The 22,596-nt window shown below is 44.8% G+C and overlaps 1 protein-coding gene and 1 long non-coding RNA gene across 4 annotated transcripts in view; one reads left to right on the top strand and one right to left on the bottom strand.

Moving 5' to 3' along the window:
• LOC310904532 overlaps positions 1-16,634 on the top strand; it is a 54,587-nt gene extending 37,953 nt beyond the window's left edge. The window contains exons 6-7 of one of the 2 annotated variants that reach the window (XR_014588424.1): positions 818-940; positions 2,460-16,634. This is a non-coding gene — a long non-coding RNA (uncharacterized lncRNA). The other variant, XR_014588425.1, reaches the window with a different exon arrangement.
• Positions 1-22,231, bottom strand: part of INPP5D (inositol polyphosphate-5-phosphatase D) — a 52,874-nt gene extending 30,643 nt beyond the window's left edge. For both annotated transcript variants that reach the window (XM_083849393.1, XM_083849392.1), the window contains exons 1-2: positions 21,821-22,231; positions 16,647-16,710 (exon numbers count right to left, since the gene is read on the bottom strand). In XM_083849393.1, coding sequence (XP_083705519.1) covers positions 16,647-16,710; positions 21,821-21,954 — 198 coding nt within the window. In that variant the 5' untranslated portion in view covers positions 21,955-22,231. The remainder of the gene's footprint in view (positions 1-16,646; positions 16,711-21,820) is intronic.
• Positions 22,232-22,596: the final 365 nt, after the last annotated feature.

Below are 22,596 nucleotides of genomic sequence, written 5' to 3' on the forward strand. Positions count from 1 at the left end.
GCTGCAATAAGGAGGCAGGGAGGCAGGGGGGGTCAGGAGCTCCGACCAGCTGTGGCCAAGCAGCGGGAAGGATGGGGTGGCCTCAAACTTGCTCGGCTTCCTCCTGTGGTAAGGGAGCTCCAGCGTCTTCCCCAGTTGCTATGCATCATGAGAATCTGAAAGGAAAGATCGCTGGATTATCCTAGCTCATTTTCTTTTGTGCTGTAATTGTTATTTGCAAGAACCTCAATGGAGGAAGCACGTGGGAAGGGCTGTTCCCCTCTGGCACGAGCAGCGCCCAACAACCCTCTGCCTGTTTGCCTGTGCTGTGAAATGAGCTCCTCTTGATCCAAGGCAGCCCCCAAAACTCCTGCTCCCCCTGGGAGGGCAGGGCACGCAGCTTTGCACTGTCTCCCTCTGCACAGAATCACAGCAACAACTATATATTGCTTGAAAGGGGAGAGAGAGAACTGTAAAAGCAAGACCACACTGCACTTGCCTCTCCTCATGGGGAAAGAATGAGAACAAACCCGGCATGACAAATGCTAGTTGCGGTATTTGACACGCGGCTGCAAGTTGTCCAGGTGCCAGTGAGCAAGGACATACGCTTTCTTCGCACCTGACTTTGCAGAAAAGGTTCATAGGCTAAGGAGGGAGAGCAGTGGTGGGAAGTAAAATACCAGCATTGTGCTGCTCAGCATCCTGTAGAGACCATCAGCAAAAAACAGACTGGTGGTGCACTCTGAATAAACAGCCTCCAGAAAACCACATTGGATGTCAGGAGCAAGGCAAAACAGAGCCTTAACTTCATGCAAACTTGCTCTTGTGTTTGAGACAGGGAGCAGACGTGGAACAGGGCAATGCAAACAAAAGCGAGCAGGATGGGGCAGCGCAGAGCAAGCAGGAGCCACCCAAGCAGAGCCCAACAATGAAATCCACTTCCCCCCACCCCCTTCATTTAGTAAGTATTTCCTTCGGCTTATCACAGGACAGATCTTGTTTTAATTGTAAAGTGAATTGTTTCAAGTCATTAAAAACGTGGATGGCAAGTGTCATCTCCAGAACAACACACCACATCCCCAGAAACTTGCTCACACAGCTCACAGGACGGGGGGCAGCACAGACGGCAGGCTCTGCTTCCAGGGTGCCGTGCTCTGCATTGATTCCTCCAGCATCACTGCAGGCACCTCAGCTTTGCACTGATACACACATACAGAAAGGAAACACTGAGCGAATATATGTAATATAGGGAATGACCTGTAAAACTGCAGAATTGCACAAAGAAATCTGGATAACAGTGAGTCAGGCTGTGCAACAATTTTACAGTGGGAAACTGCATCAGAAAAAGCCTATGTCTTTGTAAGATCTATTAGTGGGACTGTCATATGAGACCCAGGAAGAAGCTGTCTTTCTGTACTCGGTGCTGCAAGGCCATATCTGGACTGCCGCATCCACCCTGGCACCGTTTTTTAAGGAACAAATGAAAATACCAGAGGGAGTCCCAAGGAAAAATGACAAGGATGGCAGAACAGTTGGAAAATGTGATTTACAAGCAAAGCTTGAAATAAAAGTCTTGGTACAGTCCAGCAAAGGGGCAGCCTGGAGAGGTCACGATAGCCGTCTCGTAAGTTTAAAATTCTCACATAAAGAAGATGGCAATCAGCCGTGCAGTAAGTCCCCCAAGGACAGCAGATGTGGCTGGCTTGCTTTGCAACAGTGGAGATTGAGATTAGATCTCAAGGGAATTTGCCAAAGACAGTGCAGTCAGGCTACACAGTGAGTGTCCCTGTCTCTGGAGGTGTCATAGCAGAGCACCCAGGCATCCCCCACAGCTGGCTAGTAAGCACCAAATCCTGCTCCAACCTGAAAAAAGGGCAAACACTGGATGTGGAGGCCTTACAAGGCCTCTTGCCACCCCTAATTCTGCACCTGTAGGAAGCCCCCTTCCAATCTGCCCGCTGCCTCTTTGCCCAGACCTCGCTGTATCCTTGAAGAAGGCTGGTGAAACTGAACGTGAGCTTGCTTGTCACAGTCACCCAGCTCTCTGAGCTGCATCCCAAACCAAGCTCTCAGATCATCCCCTTACCCTTCTTACTTCAGCCTGCTCAGCTAGAAACCTTTTCCCACAGGATGTCCTGGTATCTCCTGTCCTCCAGAAACTGCCCTCAGCTCTGCGAGTCCTTCCACTCATTTCTCTTGCACCTTCTTTAACCTCGCTGTATGATTATTTGAAACAGTAGCTATAACTTGTTCCCACTCTCACACTGAATAGGTTTCTGGGTTCTCCATTTCAGAAAACATGTATGGCTAAAGCCCTTAATCACTGGTCTTTGGCTAAATCTTGTGATCCCTTTCCAAATTCATTTACCTAAACTTTTTGACAGCTTTTAATATGGCTGATCATCTACTCTTCCTTTATACCTGGTGTACAAAGGCCAACAGGGCCCAGCCTAAGTCTGCTCTTCTTCATTATCTCCAAGCAGCGTCGCCCGGACACCGAAACACCTAGACAAAATGATGCTCCTGATGCCGGTGTGCTGAGGAGCAGCTCTGAACACACCTTTAAGAGAAGCTGCAGGTGGACTACAAGGACAAAGCAACAACAGATTTAAACAACGTAGAGCCCATGCTATGGCAGGCAAGGAAGTGGTTAATGCGGGGCTCATTACAACAACCGTATAAATAGATGGCACAGGAAGTCTGGGGCCCTCAGGAGGAAGAGGAAGTGTTTTCCTTTCCTGAGCCAAGGCGCAAGGAGGAACTAGGAAACTGGTCATCTGCTTGTATTGCTTAAAGGCAATCTTTTCTAACCAGAGTGCCTTAAGCCAGGTATTTAAATCCATATATAGGCATTTCAGGACCAGTCAGTAAGTTCTCAAAGTTAAAAAACTCCTGTAATACCCACCAACTTAAGTGGAAGCTGAAAATCAGGTCACTTCTACTTTGGTGCTAAATGCTGGAAGGAACATTTTTTCCTTTTAGATTTGAAAAAAAAAAAAAAAGTCATAGCTTCCCTGCTTCGGGAAACAGTTGTCTTCAAGACTGTCTGCTAGCTAGGAAGTCTAGGTGGCATTTTTAAATTTCCTTTTGGCTCTCATGTAGGCAGGCATATATATTTCACTAAAAAGCTGAACTTAAGAGATAAGAAATTTCTGGTAAATGATTTCTAAAGCAGCCTGTTTGGGCTTCAGTTTTGTTTTGTTAGAAAGCATTTCTTATTCATAGATGAAATCTTGTGCTAAGCAATTTCAGGAGCATTTCACAGGAATGGGACCATGCGCAGGAATCACAGCTGGGAGAATAAGCTATAGCTACTTCCCAAAATACAAGTCACCCAGAAACGTACCCTGTCGTGAATGCAACACCCACGGCAGGAAGAAAACGGGGCTGAGCACAGAGCACAAAGGGAGAGGAACAAGTAAGTGGCTGAGGAAAAGGGGGATCCTGTGACAGGGAGAGTCAGTAAAGGAATGGACTTTAGTAAGTGGTGGGACAGCAGCGTTCAGGCACTTGATAAAGCTCAGTAACAGGGGCCCAAGTACGGGAACTGAGCAGGACAGAAGGGGCAAGGGGAGGAAACCAGAGAGCCCAGGCAAAGGATGCCCGCGGGTGGTCAGAGCTGCACCTCGACTGCAAAAAATTGTATAACTTTTTGGGAGAACGGTACAGCTTAAGTGTGGTTGTGGGATATATAATCCGAGTAACGGTGGACAGAACCTAAGGTGAATAGTTCCTGTCTCCTCTGAGATGCTTTCTTGTCCCATTTTGCATATGGTTTGATCCTGATGCTCAGGTTTGCTTACTCTTGTCACTTTTGCTAGAGTGGCCTTTTACATGTAAGACTTTGGGTAAAAAACATGGAAATTAGAAAAATCCTGGGAAAGATGGCTTCAGAAGTTCTGAAAGAGGAGATTATTGATGGAAGTAAACAAGGAATTGCAAATTATTTAGAACTAAGTATGCATTACTTCTGTGTTTTGTTCCTGGCTGAAAATCAGACATCACAAACAAACAAAGCACTAAGTTAAAAGGAAGAAAAAAATAATTACTGCTTTGTCAATCCTTTAAAACCCCCCTGTTCCTAAAATGAAACTGAAAGCCACCATCATCACATATTGCCTCTACCACAAGCTTCATTTCTTTAATCATCATACTGACTTGAGATGTTGTACATGAATTACTGTCACTGCATCACAATTCCTTTCTCATAGTCCATATTAAAAAATGGAATGCTAAACAATTTTCATTTCATAATAGCATGCACAAAACATTTGTTAAAGTTCAGCACCTACTTCCTTGCTTGCTTGAAATATGTGCACAAAATATGAATCCTGTTAATGCTAGACGGAAACAAGTTAACCAGGTGCAAATAAGCATTCTTGCCTCTGTTGCTAACTGGGAAGGAGACAAATGCTGACCCAAGCTACAGTGAAAATCTAGTTTAAAACCTGAACTCTTTCCTGATCCGATTTTGGTCAAAATGACCATCTCATTATTTCCTACCCACAATTTCATGGGAAAGACTTGAGGAAGACAATGCATTCTGTTCATGCTGTTTTAAGGGTTTAACATGCTCTGTGTGGGGAACGTGAGCACAGTTTGAGTGAGCCTTAAAAAGATTCTGTCCTATCTGCCAGTGCCGAACTCCTCTGGCCCTGTGAGAGTTTTCATCTATGTGATCCCACGCAGGCTACATTCTGGCAGCCTGACAATTGGCCATGTTCACAGGTAGCAAATGCTCCCATGGCAGAATCAGAACATTTGCAAATTAAAATACTCTGTTGAAGAGAAGGAAAATTGAAAGGAGTTTTTAGTAGAGTATAGCTGACTGCCAAATTTTTATCTCAATTTTTTAGTAAAAATTCTACATCCTAAAGAAAAACACATCAGAAGTTCTGGAAGGTAAAGAACCCACAGAAGTTGTTCTAACTGGCATTCTTTCACACAGAATGAAGACATAGGTCACAAAATTAACGTACCCAGATCCTATATAAAGACCCCATTCCATTCTGCTCTGGCACTCCACAATTCACATAAAAAGCATGGCAACTGCCAAATATCTAACTAATATAGTTAGGTACAAGCTATTAAGAACACCAAGCAGTTACAGAAAGCACCAACACCATGTACTCGAGGAGCTCCTTCACACTAAATAAAACTTTCAAACTCTAGCCATCGGAAAAGGTTTCACCAACAGAGCATACTATGATCCAACTCATAACAAGAGGAACCTCCTGAGCAACCAACCCTTTCATAATTTCTGTTATAACAAAAAAGATTTACATCTACAACAAGCAAACAACAGCATGGTTCCATGACAGAACATGAGGGACTGTTGTTAAATTTAGCTATAAGGTGCAAGTCAGATGAGTTGCTGATGAATGAGCCAGGACTGCAGAGCCATGGGGATCCAAAGCAATTTTTAGCACTTCTGTAGTGTGTGGGTAGAATTTAAGCAAAACTTTTAGAGTACACTACTTTGACGACTTTTTTTTTTTTTAAATTTATCACAAGCCTTGTGCTTTTCATTTTCCACTGAAAAGCTTCAGCACTTTGAGTCAAATGAAAATTTCCATTTTCAGTTCTTTGCAAAGTATTTAGGCCCTAGTGGTTACCAAGACAAACCTGAAAACATAGGTCCTTGACTCAACAAAGTAACCAAAGGCAGCAAATGCAACAGTCTTTATTTCTGAAGGCAGTTTGTGGAGGTGACCATTCTGATTTTGTCAAAGCTCACATCTGACAGTAACTGAGCTGGGAAAACTATTGCTGGTCACTGATACCTGCTCCTCCTTGGAAACTCCCAAGTCCTCTTCAGCTTTTCCCCCATTACGAGGCAATAAATAACAACAAATAATACCCCCAGGCAACAGTGCACAGTGCTGGAAGTCCTACAAGAAAGGCCTTTTCCCTGAGGCAGGTGGATGTGTGCCTACAGCAGCTGTGCCTGCACAGATCAATCCTACGCTGCATTTCAGTGTGTGGCCTCTCAGCTGTGCAGTCAGATGCGAAAGGATCCAAAATCAGCTGTCTGCCTTCCCTGTCGTCTTCTGTGCTGAATGGATCCCAGTTTCAACAGACACCAAACACTAAATACTGGAAAAGGAAAGGTTTGGAGCCTTGAGATGGAGCTGGGAGAAGGGACCCAACTTAAACTTTCAGCGGAGAACCAAGACGGAAAACCCTGTCAGAAGTTATGAACTGAAGACAGAAGTCAGACAGCAGGGCAAAGAACTAGGAACAACCGAAGGCTGCATTATGATTTCATTCTCAGAGGGACTACGAAATGACCGAATCTGAGCTATCTTTGCTGAAGTCTGTTTCGTTTCCCCAAACCATTTTGCCATTTGAAATCAAGTCCTGTGTACCTTGCACTTACATTTCAACCTTAAAACTAAAGGATTCCCCATTTCTTCAAAAACTTTAAATGGAATTTGCCTCAACCACCAAAAGGTCAGTTTGAAAGGTATTGGCTAAATAACTTTGTATTGGTAAAGGTAAAAGGTTAAACAGATTGAGTTTACCTACAACAAGTGCAACTAGGAAAATCCACTCAATCAGATGTTATTAAAAGGTGATTGTATCTTTCTATTTTTCACAGGTTAGCCATCAGTAATAAGCAGCAGCACACGCGTAGGGTCTACTGGCCCAGTTACCTAAGGCTGCAGAACAGATCAAGTGATCAAGGTCTAACTGGAGCCTAAATATTACATGTGACCTGCTGGGTGAGTTGCATCTCTGTATTGCGGGCACAGCCAGCAATGATGCATCTCATCAGCAAATCAAGATAAATCTCTGAAGAAAAAGGGGCGTCACCCTTCTAGTAAAAGTACAGAGGTGATTTTGTACAGACAGCGATATTTGCTGTAAGATTTATAGTAAGCAAATTCAATAGCAATGTTTTCTAAGACTTGTTCCTATTTTAAATGATCTATTTGTGAAGTACAAAAGCCTCATATCACCAGCAGTATATTAGCTTCTTTCTTGGAGAAAACGTCTCAAGACTTGCCTGAAAATGAGTAGTTCTCCCTGTGACCTGTCATGCCTCAAAGCACAGAAGCAATAAAACACAGTACTGCATTACCACACAGTCAAAAGGGGAATGATCTGCTGTCTCCATGAATACTTCAAATTCAGTTATGAAACTTCATCAGAAATCTTTGAAAACATGAAACAAAAAAGATAAATGCTTTAAACTCTGACGATATGACTGATAATATGAAAGCTGAGATCCATCAAACTACTGAAAAATGAGAATATTTTCTTGTTGATAACATTGATTGTGTAAGCTTTCAATTATTTTTCTACATCTGCCAGGTGAGTTTTGAAAATACAAGAAATCTTCATTTTGTTGGTCCTGGAGATGCGGGAGGATGCCCCCAAGTTGCTCACCTTGGTTAGGATTATAACGTTTTGCCTCTCAAGCACAGACTGTAATAATGTGAAAAAACTGTTTAAAAACAAAACAACAACAACAACAAACAGCACCTTCTAATAGTTCTCACTTAGCAGAGATTACTACCCTTCCCTTTAAAATGTGCCTACAAAAGCAGCTGATTTGGGATGGAAATATCTGCAGGGGTGGGCAGAACTTCCTACAGAGTATTTCATGCTGGAGAAAGTTCCTGTGCCATTGGAGACTGAGGCTCCTACCACCTCCTGGCCACTTGTTCCTATCCTCCAGCCAAAGTGTTTGCCCCATTTTTGTGCCAGGAGCAGACTCAAGCACTTGTGTTTGTGCATTCACACGTTCATAGTGGGAAGTGAAATATCCAGCGGGGTAGAAAAGAGCTGCTGGGTGTGTGGTTGTGGGTAGTCAAAGCCTTTCAAAAAAAGAATAAGGTGAAACAATTATTTTTCTAGAACAATCACTGTTGAACTGATTAGTCTTTAACAGATCTAATTTTGCCTTCTGAATCTTAAAAAATTTTGCAGCTCCTGGAAGTTACTTCTGTATATTCAGCAAGGACTGCCAATTTTCAATTTTCATTTGTTTAAGCATGATGAAGGCTTTCAAGTAACAGATTATTTATATTACTTTCAAAATCTGTTAAGATTTTTTTTAGGTATAGTTATAAAATTAGAACAATCTGCTTGTGTGTGCAGTTTGTGACATAACACATTTATTGGAGGGCAAGCTGTAACAAAAATTGATGATATTCTTTGGCATTAAATGGAGTTAAATTTTATCTAAAACCACATCCCAATAAAAGGAAAAGAGATCTAATTTCATGGCATGTGACAGCTTCCAAATACTTGATTTCACTTTTTGATGTTTGCAAAAAAAGAAATTGTATATATACACAACTTTAACCTGATTTAAGCCACCTTCTCCGAACTTTTTTTTTTTTTTTTTGATATTTGCAGGAAACTGGAAACGTTCTGAAAGGGTTCAAACTAGACAAAAGCTGGATATGGTTTGTTTGTATGAAGAATTTTGTATACTGAGGGATTCAGTAGCGGGAATGTGTATGTTTCAGGAAATACCTAGTGTTCTCTTATTAAATCTGCTTCTTTCAGTTTTCTAAAACCTGTGAAATGCATTATGTTTATTCCTACCTCAGATTCAACAGCGGAAAGAACATTTTCCTTGTATAAACAGATCTGGATAGATTGCAGAAACAAAGTATGCAGATTCTGCTAAGCCCTGGCTGTAAATTAACTTCAGTCCTACATTTAAAGAGTGTAAAGAGTTTTACAAGTTGATTTAAAACCAACATTATACTGGAATATATTCAAATTGGAATATGTACCATTTTCAGCAATAAAATGAAGCTTAATATAAATTATATATTTGAGCATGCTAGAAATCTGTTTCCCTAACTACGTTTCAAGATACTGTTCCTAATTACTATCTAGTTGTCCTCTTGTCCCTTATTTCCATGCAAGAAAAGCGATCACCCCAATTATAGCTTAGACCTTCACAGTCAATGGAGTACCACAAACGTGGTAGGTTTTCTGAGTAAACAGTGATTTTACCCAAGTAATAAATAATTTAGCAAAATCAATTCTATTCTCAGCATTAATTTTCCTGAAATTTACAGTTATGAGAAGCGTAACTTCCCAGCTTTCCCCACTCCCTTTGGTGACCTCCTCTCTGCTCCCTACTGAAATACTACGTCCAAGCTCCCAGTACCCCTCCATCCTAGGAGCAACGCTGCTTCTCCCTGCCTTGTAGCAGTGCAGGTGCTGTTGCCCCCGTCCGGCCCCCAGGAGCACCGTCACACAACCTGGCAGCACACCAGCCCAAATACGCGCACCCCTGCCCACCAGGTCCCCCTGCTCGGGGTGGGTGGCCATCCAGGCGCTGTGTCCCACCCCACCCACAGAGCTGCACGTCCCTTGGGGGACACTTGGTCTCCTTCTGCCTTTCAGCACAGAGGGAGGCCAACAGCATCCAATGCCTTCAAGCTGCACGTGAACCATGGATGTCTTACAGTCTCCATTCAGGCTGAAATTGTTTTTGGGGGCAGACCTGAGCCTGCCCCGTCCTCAAAGGAGCCACGAGGTTTTGACATCAATGTGAGTAAGTACAAAGCAAGGCCTCATCCCTGTACAGCTGGCTGGCAGAAGCTCTAAGAGGTTGCAATGTTGTGAAGGGGTTACCATCACCCAGAGGATTATGCTTTGCATTATCTCTCACTGAAAGCATCTCAAGAGCAGTTTCCAAGTAGACAGGTTTTGATCAGATATAGATAGATGATCAAACTCCAAAGCAAACCACAAAATCTTTACCACAAAAAACCCTTTCTTGGCCTCAGGTGTCAGAGCAGTGCAGCAACTTACAGTACGGTCTCAAAGAGAAGAGACAAAAATGCCCCGAACGTCGCCCCTCCTTGCAAGGGGCTGACAAGGGACTTGGTGCTGCATGTGCTGCACAGCCAGAAACTGCCTCTGACGTTGGTGACAGCAGCAGTGACACCAGGAACTGACCTAAACTCGTGCTCTTATCAGATCGTGCTCGCAGGATGGGCAGCCGTACGTATGTCTGCACTCGGGGAGCAGGTTAGCGCGCCGGATGAAGCTTTTACACTGAGCTCCACCCTGCAGGACTCGTAAACAGAAACCAGAGCAAATTACCCCCGAGGCTGGGACAATCCTGCTGACTGGCCGACAAACTGGCAGCCCTCTCACTGTATGTCCTGCCTGTCTTGGGACAGAAGATTTTGGTCTTTCTGGCATATTTAGCCACATAAACAGAGCACAAACCTAGACATTTCCCCAGAAATATGTTTCTAGAGGTGGGCTGGAGAGGGAGGGTTTCAGCAGGAAACCCTATACAGAGAATTTACCAGCTCTCCTACTTTCTGGGAGCCCATGCTGCAAGTACACTGGTAACCTACAGCTTCAGTGTCAGTTGATACATACAGTGAGTCACAGCTGCTGGCCTGCTTTCTAACTGCTCACATAGCACCATTTGTTTCCTGTTGCATGCAGCCTCCTATCAGGCTAGAAAAAATTACCAGAGGGGGAAAAAAAAAAAAAACCAGCTAGATGATCACTCAGTATAAAACAGTACTGTTAGGGCATCTATAATTTTCCCTGAAGTCAGCAAAATCCACAAGTAAATAGGGTCAGTATTTGTTGCAAAGGCAGGGTCTAAGTATAAATATAAGTAATTTATAAAAAAAAAACAAACTTTGCAGCAATGGTGAATTTCAGCACAAATGCTGCAGCGCTCATGCTCACAGAAATGATGTTCTGCCACTAGAGCTGCACAATGAATGTCTCCACATTTACCCACAGAGCAGAGTGCAGGAAGATGCAGGCAGACCACTGCTTTCTGTCAGGGAGCTGGGAAGCTACGACAGTTTGGGAAAGTGAAGTGGAAAGAAAGATACAGACAGGAACCTTAAAAATAACAAATGTTTTCCATATTGTAATATAATAGTCTCTTATGCAGCATGAGAAGGCAACTGCTTTCCATGGTTCCTTTTCACAACAAAGTATTCCATGGAAATTGCCAAACCCTGGAGCTGGTCAAACAGTTTTGCTCAAAGCGAAATAAATAAAGAAATTAATTAAAATTAAAAATTTAAAAAAATGGGGGGGGACTGGAGCATGTACTATGCAAGGAATGGTCTTCATTCAGCCTCACTTTACCCCCACCCCTTAATTAAAAAACAAACAAAAAAAAAAGTGAAAAGTTCAAAATTGCCTTTCTGGACTCTTTCAAAAGGGCGGACCAATTTTTCAGTCTGAAATATTTTTCTTCAGCAACTGGCAACTTGTGTAAAGCCCCAAAACAAAAATTAAACATTTCACCTGAATGCCTTTAAATTTTCCAGTTTGCTTGAAAACGTAACATGGTTCCCAGTCCTGCTCAAGCCAAGCTCTGTTTCTGCCCTCTCCCCACGCTGCAGGCAGCCACAAGGTACAAAAACAAGGCTGGAGCCTTGGTCTTCTGCAGCCCACAATGTGCGAGGCAGGTACCTGACGTGAGGACAGCTCAGTAGCATGAATGGGTCACATAGGGAAAAAAAACACTTTGGCAATAAGGAGAAGGGAGGAGCCCCCCTGCAGAAGGCAGCAGCGGTGGTTAGGCGAGGCCCGTGCCCTGCGGTGTGGATGAGCGTGCCTGGCTCGAGTTCTGGACTGCAAAGTGGAAATGCTACGTGGCTGAGCTAAAGCTCACGTCGTGCCCATGGGACAGCACTGCGGACACCAGGCTTTCCTAAATCTCAGAGGTCAGGCTGTGCTGCACAGCACTCCAGGATACAGCACACAAATCTAAAATCTGCCCAAGGTACCGAGTTACCAAAGCCTGCTCAGCAGATGCCCCAGTTTCTTAAGGGGACTCCACCTTTTGCAAGGACCTCAAGCTGTTCCCTTAACTACTGCGGTGGCTCTCCCCCTAACCACGGCATCTTTGGTAACAGCCTATTTTTGTAACGTTGCCATCTGTCCATCGGGGTATCTCCCCTGCTGCCTTCACACAGAGTGTTACGGGCTAAGTGCTTGATCCTGCAAACTTGACCTATGGGGCGTTATCTGATATGCTGCGAGCATAAACCAAGATGCAATCTAGCTGCCACTGAGAAATGACTGATTGCGCAGCAGCTCGATTGCTGAGCAGCCATCAGATAATGCTAGCTGTGTGCTCCTCCTTGAGATGAGCCAGAAATCTAGAGGGACCAAAATCCACGGGTTTTTAGCAATGCTCCCACACTACCCTGCACCAATCTGCGTTCACTGACCAGCCAACTCCAGCATCTTCTCCCTTCTCACCACCTCTTTCGAGATGATTTTTATAAGGATCTTGCAAATTTATCCCAGTCTAGCTCTCTCCTCACTCAGGAGGCAGGTTATACTTTTGACAATAACCTTTTAAAATTACAGTACAGAAAGGCAATACAAGGCAAAGCATTAGGCAAAGGCAGCAACTTTTCCACAGCAGCTTTTGACCTCAGTGCCCTTTCACACTGAACAAGAGTGATCTGTAATGGGAATCTCCTCCCTTATTTCGGCTTGCCAAGGGCCTGGCAGTCTAAGGGGGTTCTCCAGACTCTTTAGCCAAGAGAGAGAAAAAGGACTTGCCAAGAACAATTCAGCCCACCCAGGTCAGAAACCTGTATCTTCCTCACTGACCACAGAGGTACAAACTCAGCTTTGACTACATGTGACAGCACAACTAAAAGGAGGAGAGACAAATATTCACAGATCACAAACATCTTCTGATCCTGGGAAAGTTAGCAAGAGACTGCTAATTAAGATTATTTTGGTAGTCCAATCCTCCTTAACAGATTGGGACTTAGTTCCCTGTTTGTAAAATGGGAACAATAGCACTTCCCCTGGTTGAGATGCTAAACTCACAAGGAATTCAGATTGTGCAGCGATAAGGTTTGCAATGACACCTCAGCTAGATGCACAAATGTGACACTTTAAGTGACAGTACAAGAAAGTTTTAACTGCTGTTAGTCTGGATGGCAAGAACTGACCACAAATGCCTGGCTTAGAAAGACACAGCTATGCATTTAGTTTGATCTTGTTATTTCCAAGGTCTCCTTTGCTCTTCCAACACTCTTTGTACAATTTCAATTATACTAATCCAGTTTCCAGACTTCCAACAACTCTGCATTAAATGTACCTCCGCATTTGAGCAAGGGAAACTCACATCTGTTTTACAGAGAAGAGAGCTGAAGCACCCCAGCTGTGGCTTGCCAAAGACAGGCAGGTAGCAGCTAAGCTAACTCAGGGGCAGCTGATTTCCAGCCTCATGCCTCTCCTCCTGGATCTGCGTTACTCTACATCTTCTGCTCTCTTCCTGTCTCAGCTTCTCAGTTCTTAGCGTTTTACTACAGTGAGAGACTGCAGGCTAACAGACATATCTCGATGACTAATTGTTCTCAGGCTAAGGACAAAGATCTCTACTCACTGTAAGAGATCCTGTGTTTCAAGGGTTTTTTGTTACTCCTCCCCCCTTCCCTAGCTATGCTTTCACTGGCAGGATGCGAGTTTGATTCATTCAAGCCATAGATCCGTTCATCTACATTTTGAAGTCTCAGGTAAAGGAAGGAGAAAATTCAGCAGTCGCAGAAAAAAGAACGGAAAGAGGAGGGAAAAAAAAGCCTATGACTGTAACCACTACAGTCTGGTATGTCTGGGGGGATACCAGTTTGGTTGTAGATACGGCAGGAAAGAGGGGTTCCAGACCTGACCATGCTGACTGCTGTACAGCTACAGCAGATGCAGAATGCCAATGGCAGATCATGTAGCATGCCACAAAACACCGGAGGGACGTATGCAAATATTTTTTTCTTCAGTTTGAATGCAAAAATGTGCACCTGTAATGCAAAAAAACATGCACCTCCCCTTCTGCCACCTGTACTAAAAAGTCAATTTAACCATGCAAACAATAACACTATCATTCCACCAGTGCCAGACCAGGCTTTAAGTAAAAAAAAGAGAAATGAAATCTATCCACCAACAACACTCAAAAAACATGAAGTAACTTGCAGCTTTAAAGCTGAAAAACTTCATAGAGTGGCAGAGGGAGAGCTGTCATGTCACAAGTGCTGCGAGTGTAGCTGTGATATTACACATCTTCTGAACCTGCTGTCATCATGAGAAACGTCTGACAGACAACAGCCCAGATCTGGGCAGGAAGACAACTCTGTTAGCTTCAGGAAGGAGCACTGTGCAAGCAAAAAAAGGTCACATTGCACAATTCAGGCTAACCTCAGGACTTAGTACTGCATCTTTCCTACATCTTTTTATTTTTTTTTAACCCAGAAATGAGAAGCATCTACTGATTACTGTGTTAATTTAACACCTGGTCTAATTCCACAGGATTAGTAGATTCTTTCCTTTTTAATGGATTTTTGTCAAAATGTCAAACTCCTATTTAGCAACTTGTACCTCCTTGCCCAGTAGAACTGTTCTTTTCAAACTGATTCTTTGATACACATGAAGTAGTTTTTGTTTTATCCAAAACTCAACAGACAAGCAACCAAAAATGTCTGGCCCAGCTGGAGCAATGTACCAAGAAAAGCAGCCAACAACATGAGATTGTTTTGCTCCAAGCCTCAATTACAACTCTCACTGTCTCTCTGTCTCTCTTGCAAGAAGCAGCCAGCCCCCTTCTTCTGCCTCTCCCACAGAACTGGAATAGTGCAACACAAAATGAGAGGTGTTGTGTCTTGAAAACTTGAGTTAACAACACACTTTATTTAGACTACTCTTGATATTCAACCTACAGCTCCTGGCAACCCATGTACAAAGGTATGCCACCATATATCCTCTGCATCTCACACAGCAGACACGAGAAATCCCTCACAATCAGACCACAAATCCCAAGAGAACTTTATCTATCAGTTTGAGTGGACATCTAGTAGATTGTATTTCCTTAAGAAATCTACTGGATTTCAAAAGGTTTCATTCAGAAACATCCAATGAAGACCTAAAACGGCTGTCTGGATCCAGTGGTAGTCCAATAACCTCTCCCCAGAAATGGTGAGGGCATAACTAATTGCAAATAATACCCTACAAAGAACTGTGGGGTGATGAGGAGGCGTATGTGGTGGGGAAAGCCTGAGCTGCCTGACATCAGTTTGATTTACCTGACTTTATGCAGTCACTTTTAGTTTTCACTGGCAGCAGAACGAAATCCCACCTTCTGCTTGTTCACAAACTTTGATTCAGTGTTACAAGCTGCCATCGCTACAACAGAAATACCAGTTTCTCATGGCTGCAGTGCTTTGATTTGTGGACAAAAGGAATAGGTGCACATGAAAACGGGCCCTTTGTCACGGCAGAAAGGATTACAGAGCCAGTACAAAGTGCTCTAATGAAGGGAAATGTGACTTGCATCTTCCTGGGTGGTAATGCACAGAAGTACCTGCCCAATCTGCACCATACCTTAAGCCGGTGGGTCCTGGGAGCAGCCTGTAGCCCAGCACGCTCTGGAAAGCTAACTGAACTCAGGTTTCCAACCCTCTTGTAACACCTGTGCCTTTCTATAAAAGGCTGCAGGCCAGGCTGCGTGTTCCACATCGCTCACATGATGCTCCAGTAAGACAGCTGGGGAACAAGGGGCCAGGGCTTGCCCAGGGTGCTGAGCCCCACGCAGAGCATGTAAGGGTGTGCCTGTAGGCAGTGCAGAACACGGAGCACAGCCCACAGCTCTCCACCGTGTCCCAGCTGCTCTGCCCCAGAACTGCCTGCTCAGGGCGCTCCCAAGGGCATGCAGGAAGATGGGTTCTGTAGCTACTTCTGCAGGCAACCTCCAGCCTTCCCTTCTTCCTCCCCCTCAGGTGAAAAGTCAATATATGATCATTTCTGTGCTTATTTCCTAAAAGACAAAGCAGCTGCCACCCATTCAGTTAGGGTTCCACAAGTTAACTTCCTCACCACGGTGCCAGTGCAAAGAACAAGGACTTCATCAGCAGGGTCTGGCTGCCCCCTGGGCTCTGCCCCTGTGCTGCTGTGGGATTTGGACAGCTGTACCATTCCCTGGGCCTCAGGTCTCTCCCACGCTCTTCCTGCCCGGGGTGTTTCACTTGTGAGCTACCTGGCACAGTACAGCTCTGATCTCAACAGCTGCTCTAGGTACTATAAATAATGATAAACGCCGTATCACCTTCCAGGCACCTGTCTTAGCACGACAACACATCATCACACCAGCACAATATGCCAAAGCACATTATTTAGGACAACGAGGCTGAAATAAACCAGATGATGGAAAAAACAAGTACTACTACAAACAGCCTGCAGCATACAGCACGGAGCCATATCAGTGTGCCAGGTCCTGCGTTCCAGCTGGGCGCTGGCCCCAAGCTAGCAGGCTGCAGAGCCAGTGCATGCTCCTCTGCACAGTGTTGCCTGGTGGCCTGGGAGGATAGATGAGCTTCTGTGTCACGCTATGCTGACACATAAAGACCCAGGTGAAATCTGTCATAGCGTCCTGCTGCTGGCTCCTCTCAGAAAATGGAAGTGCTGCAGCAAGGTAGGCAGAACAGTTCTGGGGAAACCAGCTGAGGCTGGCAAGGCCAGCTGGGACACAATGGTGGCAGCAGGACCTGGGCACAAAGGCCCCTGGACACAGTGCTGAGAGCCTGGAATTGACTTTGGTGTCAGTACAGCTGTGTTTGAGCACAGCTGCATCTGAAACACAGCAAGCAATACTAAGCGCATCTTTGCAGGACCAAATGGTTCACCGTGTGGCTTACCTGGACAATTAGCTTATTCTCTTTATCAGGCAGAATTCGGTAGGTATACACGCAATTCCGAAACCTGGAACAGATCAGAGGAGATGCTGTTAGACTGTCTGCAGAAGGGAATGAATCACACTGTGGCACCCCTCCTCATGAGAGGAGATATTGGAAGATCCTGATAAAGATAGAGGCCTTCATGCACAAGAGTTTTAAACATTTCTTTCCATTTTCCTGGAGTCTCCAAAGTAACACAAACCTGAAGTGTTCCTGGTCACTGAGACACGTTTGCAGATGTCAGTGCAGAAAGTGATATCAGAATCAGCCTCAGAATGAGTTATTCAACTCTTCTTCTGGCCGGAAAGAAAGAAAACACCAAATGGCTCTGGCTGTCAGTAGAGTGGGCGTCTCAGGAAGGAGTGAAAAAGCAGAAATTCAAAAGACACTGGGCCAAAATCAGCCCAGTATGAGGCTGATTTTGAACTTACAAACGAGTAAATAACTTAAAAATGAGTAATTTGAAGGGCTAGTATGTGCTCTGACTTGTATTGGAAAAAAAAAAAAGAACACAAATATAATAGATTTCAGCTAAGTCACAATAAGACAACTGATTACTAGGCACATTGTCATGCACAAAGCCTAAGTGACAGGTCTAAATGAAAACCCACCTCGCTACTGTGGTACAGATGCACACTGTACATGTGCATCTGCAGATCAGCCAAAAGTAACATTTTGTCCCAGTTAAATTCAATTAGATTTTTATTGAAGGAAGGATGGAAAAGGCTTTTGCCCAGTGGAGGGCCACATTAATGTGCAAGAGCTCAAGGGCAAGGAAGGAAAGCCTCAGCAACGCTGTAATGTGGTAAGCATGACCTTCCTCAGCAGCTGCTGAGCTTTGTGGAGCTTGCCCAAGAAAAGTTGGCTGAAAAGTATATTTTTACTTTTTCCCCAGTGAAAAACAGATTGATTAAACCTTTCAAGTCACCTGCAAAGCGTTCTGTAAAAACATACACTATGGCTTTAAGCCAATGAATGATGCTGGTTTCAACCCCTTCCTCTCAGGAAAAACTGGAATCCATTCTCAGAGCCTCCTTGCCTGTAACAGAACCACTGCGTTACCCTCAGGATCATCATGAAACGTGGGCCGAGGTCAGCCCTCCAGATGGGGAGATCACTAAAACATCCTCGTCTCTCTTACAGTTACATTGTGAGCCTATTCATCATGTGCCTTTCAGAATCACTTTATGCCAGAGAGAGAGAGACTGCCAGGATTCTAGGTAGCCTTCCTTATACAGGGAGTCACAAAGACCAATTGGAAATGAAAGAAAATTACTCATAATTCATAGAAAAATTTTTCCAGGGTGTTTAGAGGACTTTGTCATGCATCTGTATGAACCTGTCTCTTTCTGATGACATTAATGCCAAGGATACAGAAGAATTACAACTGCTCGCGGAGCTCAGTATCACTTCAGTAAGTGATGTGAGACCATTTCATAGGCATCTATTCATTCACACAGTGGAAGAGTTGCTACTACCAGAAAGTTGGAGTCACAGACATGATCCTGAACTAGTTTGGACCACTACAACTCTGCTAATTTCACTAAGCCCAGGGCAATCAATGCCAGATGAGGATATGCCCCCAGGAAGGGTATGGGTTTTGTTTTTATCTGTCAATGCAGTTCTCTTACACCATTTCCTCCTCTGATATGCAAACAGGGCTAAGCAGAACTGCTCATGCAGCTGATGAGAGAAAATTTGTGTGTGTGTGGAGATTATGAACCTGATAAACAAACCAGCTCAATGGCTCTTGCGTCACAAGAGGACCCTCCATGAACGTACCCCATCACATGGGCCTTATGAGGCAGCTGTCATAATACTTGTAAAGAGGTTTAAGCTGAGGAAAGGTAAAATTGGTGCAGAAGCCAGCTAAGAGCTGTTGCGTGAGATAGGAACAGGGAGGAGTGCTTCCTCGGATCAAAAGTAGGGGTCCTCTTTAGCAATCCCCTAGGTGCATGTGGCTAGAGAAGACTGCGACTCTTACTTTGTTTCTACCCTTAGGCTTTCTCTCCTCAGCATCCTGACTGTCAAGTTATGCGGTCCACTTACTGTCACGTTCCAGGTCCTCCCTAAAAACTGGGTATGACTTCAGAATTGCCCAACCACTGTTGAGCCTGGCTACGTGGGGGGTAAATACAATACCTGCCTGATATTAAACATGCCTCCAAACACTTTCACATGTCCCTGTTCTCTCTGCCAGCTGGAGGAAGAAAGGGGACAAGGCTTCTGTTTTCTTTCCTCTTTCCTCTCCTGCTGTACATACTCTTAAGTAGGGGTGACAATGTGCATATTGGGGGTGTCTGGAAATCCTAATCACAAACAGGTCTGCCATGCTGGGCCTTACCTCAGTGCACCTCAAGAGAGGCCATCCCTCCAGGGGGCTGGAAACAGCACCTCACAGGAACGGTCCTCTGAGAGGGATCCCAAAACCACAGCTAGGCTTTGAGGATCTTCTCTAGAAGCACTGTTATTCCTGCAGCCACTCACAAAGGAGCCTCCAACAGAAGGTCCCCTGGAGGAATGATCCCGATTTGCCATGTTGTGAGCGCCAAGAGGCTCTTTTTGATTTTGGGATCCAGGCATTCCCCTCCCTCCAGGTGAGTTAGCCCATTTCTTGTGAACAAACCGTGAAATCAAACAATCCAGGCTCAGAGAAAGGAGGAGGAAAATGACTTTGCTTCTTGCCTTTTATGGGGCAATGTGGCCAGCAGAGACAGCAGAGGACAGCCGTGCTGGGGGAGGAGTGTTCCCTCTGTCTGCTGACTGCTTCAGCTCTCGGCCCAGCTCAGCGCTGCTGCTCCAAGTTTTAGAAAGGGAGGGGAGGCACTCTTAAAATGCCCTGCAAACACACCTCCCTTACTTGTCTATATTTATAGAATCCATATTTCTAAAGCAGTTGTTCAAGAAAATCACTATCTTGATCTATAATATAATAATAATAATCATCACTTTTGCTGGATTTTGACTGATCTGCCCAATAAATATTAGAGCGTTGGAGAATATGACACTTCTTTTTCAGAGCAAATTTCATGTTTTTTTTTTTTGTTTTCCCTATCTATACACAGTTGACACTTTCTCGCTTTCAACATAATTTTTTTTTTTTGTGTGAAAACCTTTTGCAGTCAGGCTTTCAATTCCCCTCTTTCGTTATCTCATTTTTTGTCTCCAGCCTCTCCATTTTTTAAACAGGAGAGACTGAAGAGCTCACACTTCAAACACCTTCCAGTCAATAACACAGCTGAAACTGACGTATCTCTCAGAAAGTTTTCAGCTTCAGCAAAGTTATGCATTTTGTCAAGACAACATTCAGAGCGAAAGGCTTATTCACCACCTCTAACCTTTTTTCTTCACAAACTATTTGGAAACCAGCATAAGCTGAAAGCACGTTGCATACTTTGACAGAAGTTTTTGGGACGTTTCTCAGACTCTAACACCAGGCTGTTGCACCACGGATCTGTCTGCTCTTGGCTGACAAAGCTGGGTGCTCCCCATTTCTTTAACGAAACCATTCATGTCGGCCACCTCAGAATGGATTTAAGAACATAACCTTTGGCTCCCGGTTCAGAAAATCCTGGTCATTATATTGTTTCTATTTCCTGATCCCATGTCTCTCAAGGCACAAAAGGCTTTCAAAGTTGGCTGCATAAACATTTACAATGGAAAAACTTATGCAAATGCATGTTAGTTGACATTTTTTTACAGCACCGTCCCTTTCTACAATCCCCATCACCACTCTGTAAAATAATCTTTGTGTGTGTTTGTACATACCGGTTACTAATCAAAGCAGTTGTGCTAAAGAGACTCAATGGAAGCAGCAGTCTATTCCAGTAAAATGGCCCCTGAGTGGCACCTTGGGTCCTCCCATACTAGCATTGCCCCTCCGTCCCACCGCTTTCCCTGTTTATCTGCAGCCACCCTTCTTTCTTCACTCCCTCCAGAAAGAACAAACTCTTCTCTTCCCCACGTCGTTACAAACACCTTAACAAACAGGCACAGAGGCTCTCTGCACTCTGCGAACACCCCCATTTCCCAGCCACTGATCTCTCACAATCCAACACCTACGCTGTGGGGCAGCTGCCCAGCCCCATGCTTCTCTGCAGGAGATGAATCTTCCGCAGCAGCCTGTGCTGTCACCAGAAGCCTGACCTCAGAGACAAGCAGTTAGACCAGAGTTATAAAAAGCAGCACCAGCTTCACAACTGCAAGAAACATACTTTCAGAAAGAAACTACACTGAGAAGCCGGCTTGTAATTTCATGGGGAGTAGGGGAGAAATTATTTTTTATTAATCTGTTGCATGATGGCAGCAACAATGATCTGACAGGCAGAACAGGGTCCCACAGAGGCTTTCTTGGTCTCTCCTAAGCAGAGAGAGACAGTCTTATCTCTATGTAATGCAAAGCTAAGTGCCTCAGACCTGACCTGCTGACTCCGGTCTCCTCTTGCCCCTGCACTCCTGCCTCTAGGAATAACCCTTGCCCTCACAGGAGACCCTGCTCTCCGGTCCAGAGCCCCGACCCAGAATGCAGGGGTCAGGGCTGCCAGCATTTCCCTCCTCTCCCTTATTTTCCACATGATAATATTTACCCCATGAGCCACGTTAGTGGGGCAGGTGGACTCACCACTGTGCTGGGGGTATCACGAACAGTTCCAGGAACTATTTCAAGCCTTTTGCTGAATTGGACACAGCACCGTACAGGTTGGTGAGTCAAACACACCAGAGCAAGAACGTGCCTCGGAGGGTACCAAGCTCAGTATTCAAGTTGTTACACGTATATAAAAACCTGACCCAAGCTGCTAAGGGGCTCTAAGAGGTCAAGAGCACAGAGTGAAGCAACTCAGAGCGCAGCAATTGTATCTTTGATTATTCTCCCCTGTCAAATTGGGGAGAAGAGTGGCGTGAACAGTACAACAGTAAAAGAACATGGGTTTGTTCAGCCTGGTCTTGCTCCCTATCCATCCTATCCTATCCTATGGCCCAGAACAGGGAAACCAGCCATGCTCTGATGTGGGCTGCACCTTCCTAGTTGGTACAGAGGCTGTTTGCCTCTACCAGAGAGGACGAAGGGGATAACACCCTGCACGAGCAGGGACAAAAGTGTCCGCGTGAAGCGCGAGGTCGAAAGCCGTACTTACAGCACGCAGAGTGCATACGCCGAAGCAATTGACTCACTGGCCCGCACAAGGAAGCTGCCATCCTTGCCTACTTTGGAGAGCAGGTCTTCAGCTCTGGAGCGAGTGATATTGCCGTGGTACCAGCACTGATCCATTGCTGCAGCTGAAGGAAACCTGAATGCCAATACAGGAGCTGCCAGAGCTGCCTCTGTGTCTGTGCGTAACGATCAGGCAGCTTCAGCTCACCAGCTTCCTGTTTCAATAGTACAGAGAGGGAAAGGAAACTCAGCCGCGGACAACTTCCTCAACTCAAACAGCTCAGAGAGTGAGCGTGACATGTTCCTGCAGCCCCTGCTCTCTCCTCATGCTGCAACTGAAGTGACGAGCAAGCCCACATTCCCTGACTTTCCCTTCCCCTTCAAGTCCTAATATTCTGTATCAAAAAGTCCCAGCTGGGGATCCCTTCTGCCCTCCCGCTGACTCAGTCCTGCAGGCTTTGGTGGCCTGCCTTCCCATTTCTGATCTCTTGCCAGATCCTCTGGGTTTCCATCTTTTTCCTGTCTGTCAGTCCTACCCACTACAGGTCTCCATGGGGAACAAATAAATCCTAGACTGACTGAAAACAAACTGTGCATTCGGATCCCTTCACACTGACTGCCCCATTCCCGCATTGTCTGGTCCTCACATCTAGGTAGGTGTCAGGAGGGGACTTGAAATAACCACTATATATATATATATATATAAAAAAATATTTTTTAAAATAATTATCCCTGTATGTTTCCATGCACAGAAGCAGG

The sequence above is a fragment of the Anser anser genome (genome assembly GCF_964211835.1).
Source record: "Anser anser genome assembly, chromosome: 9".
In the NCBI taxonomy this organism is placed as follows: domain Eukaryota; kingdom Metazoa; phylum Chordata; class Aves; order Anseriformes; family Anatidae; genus Anser; species Anser anser.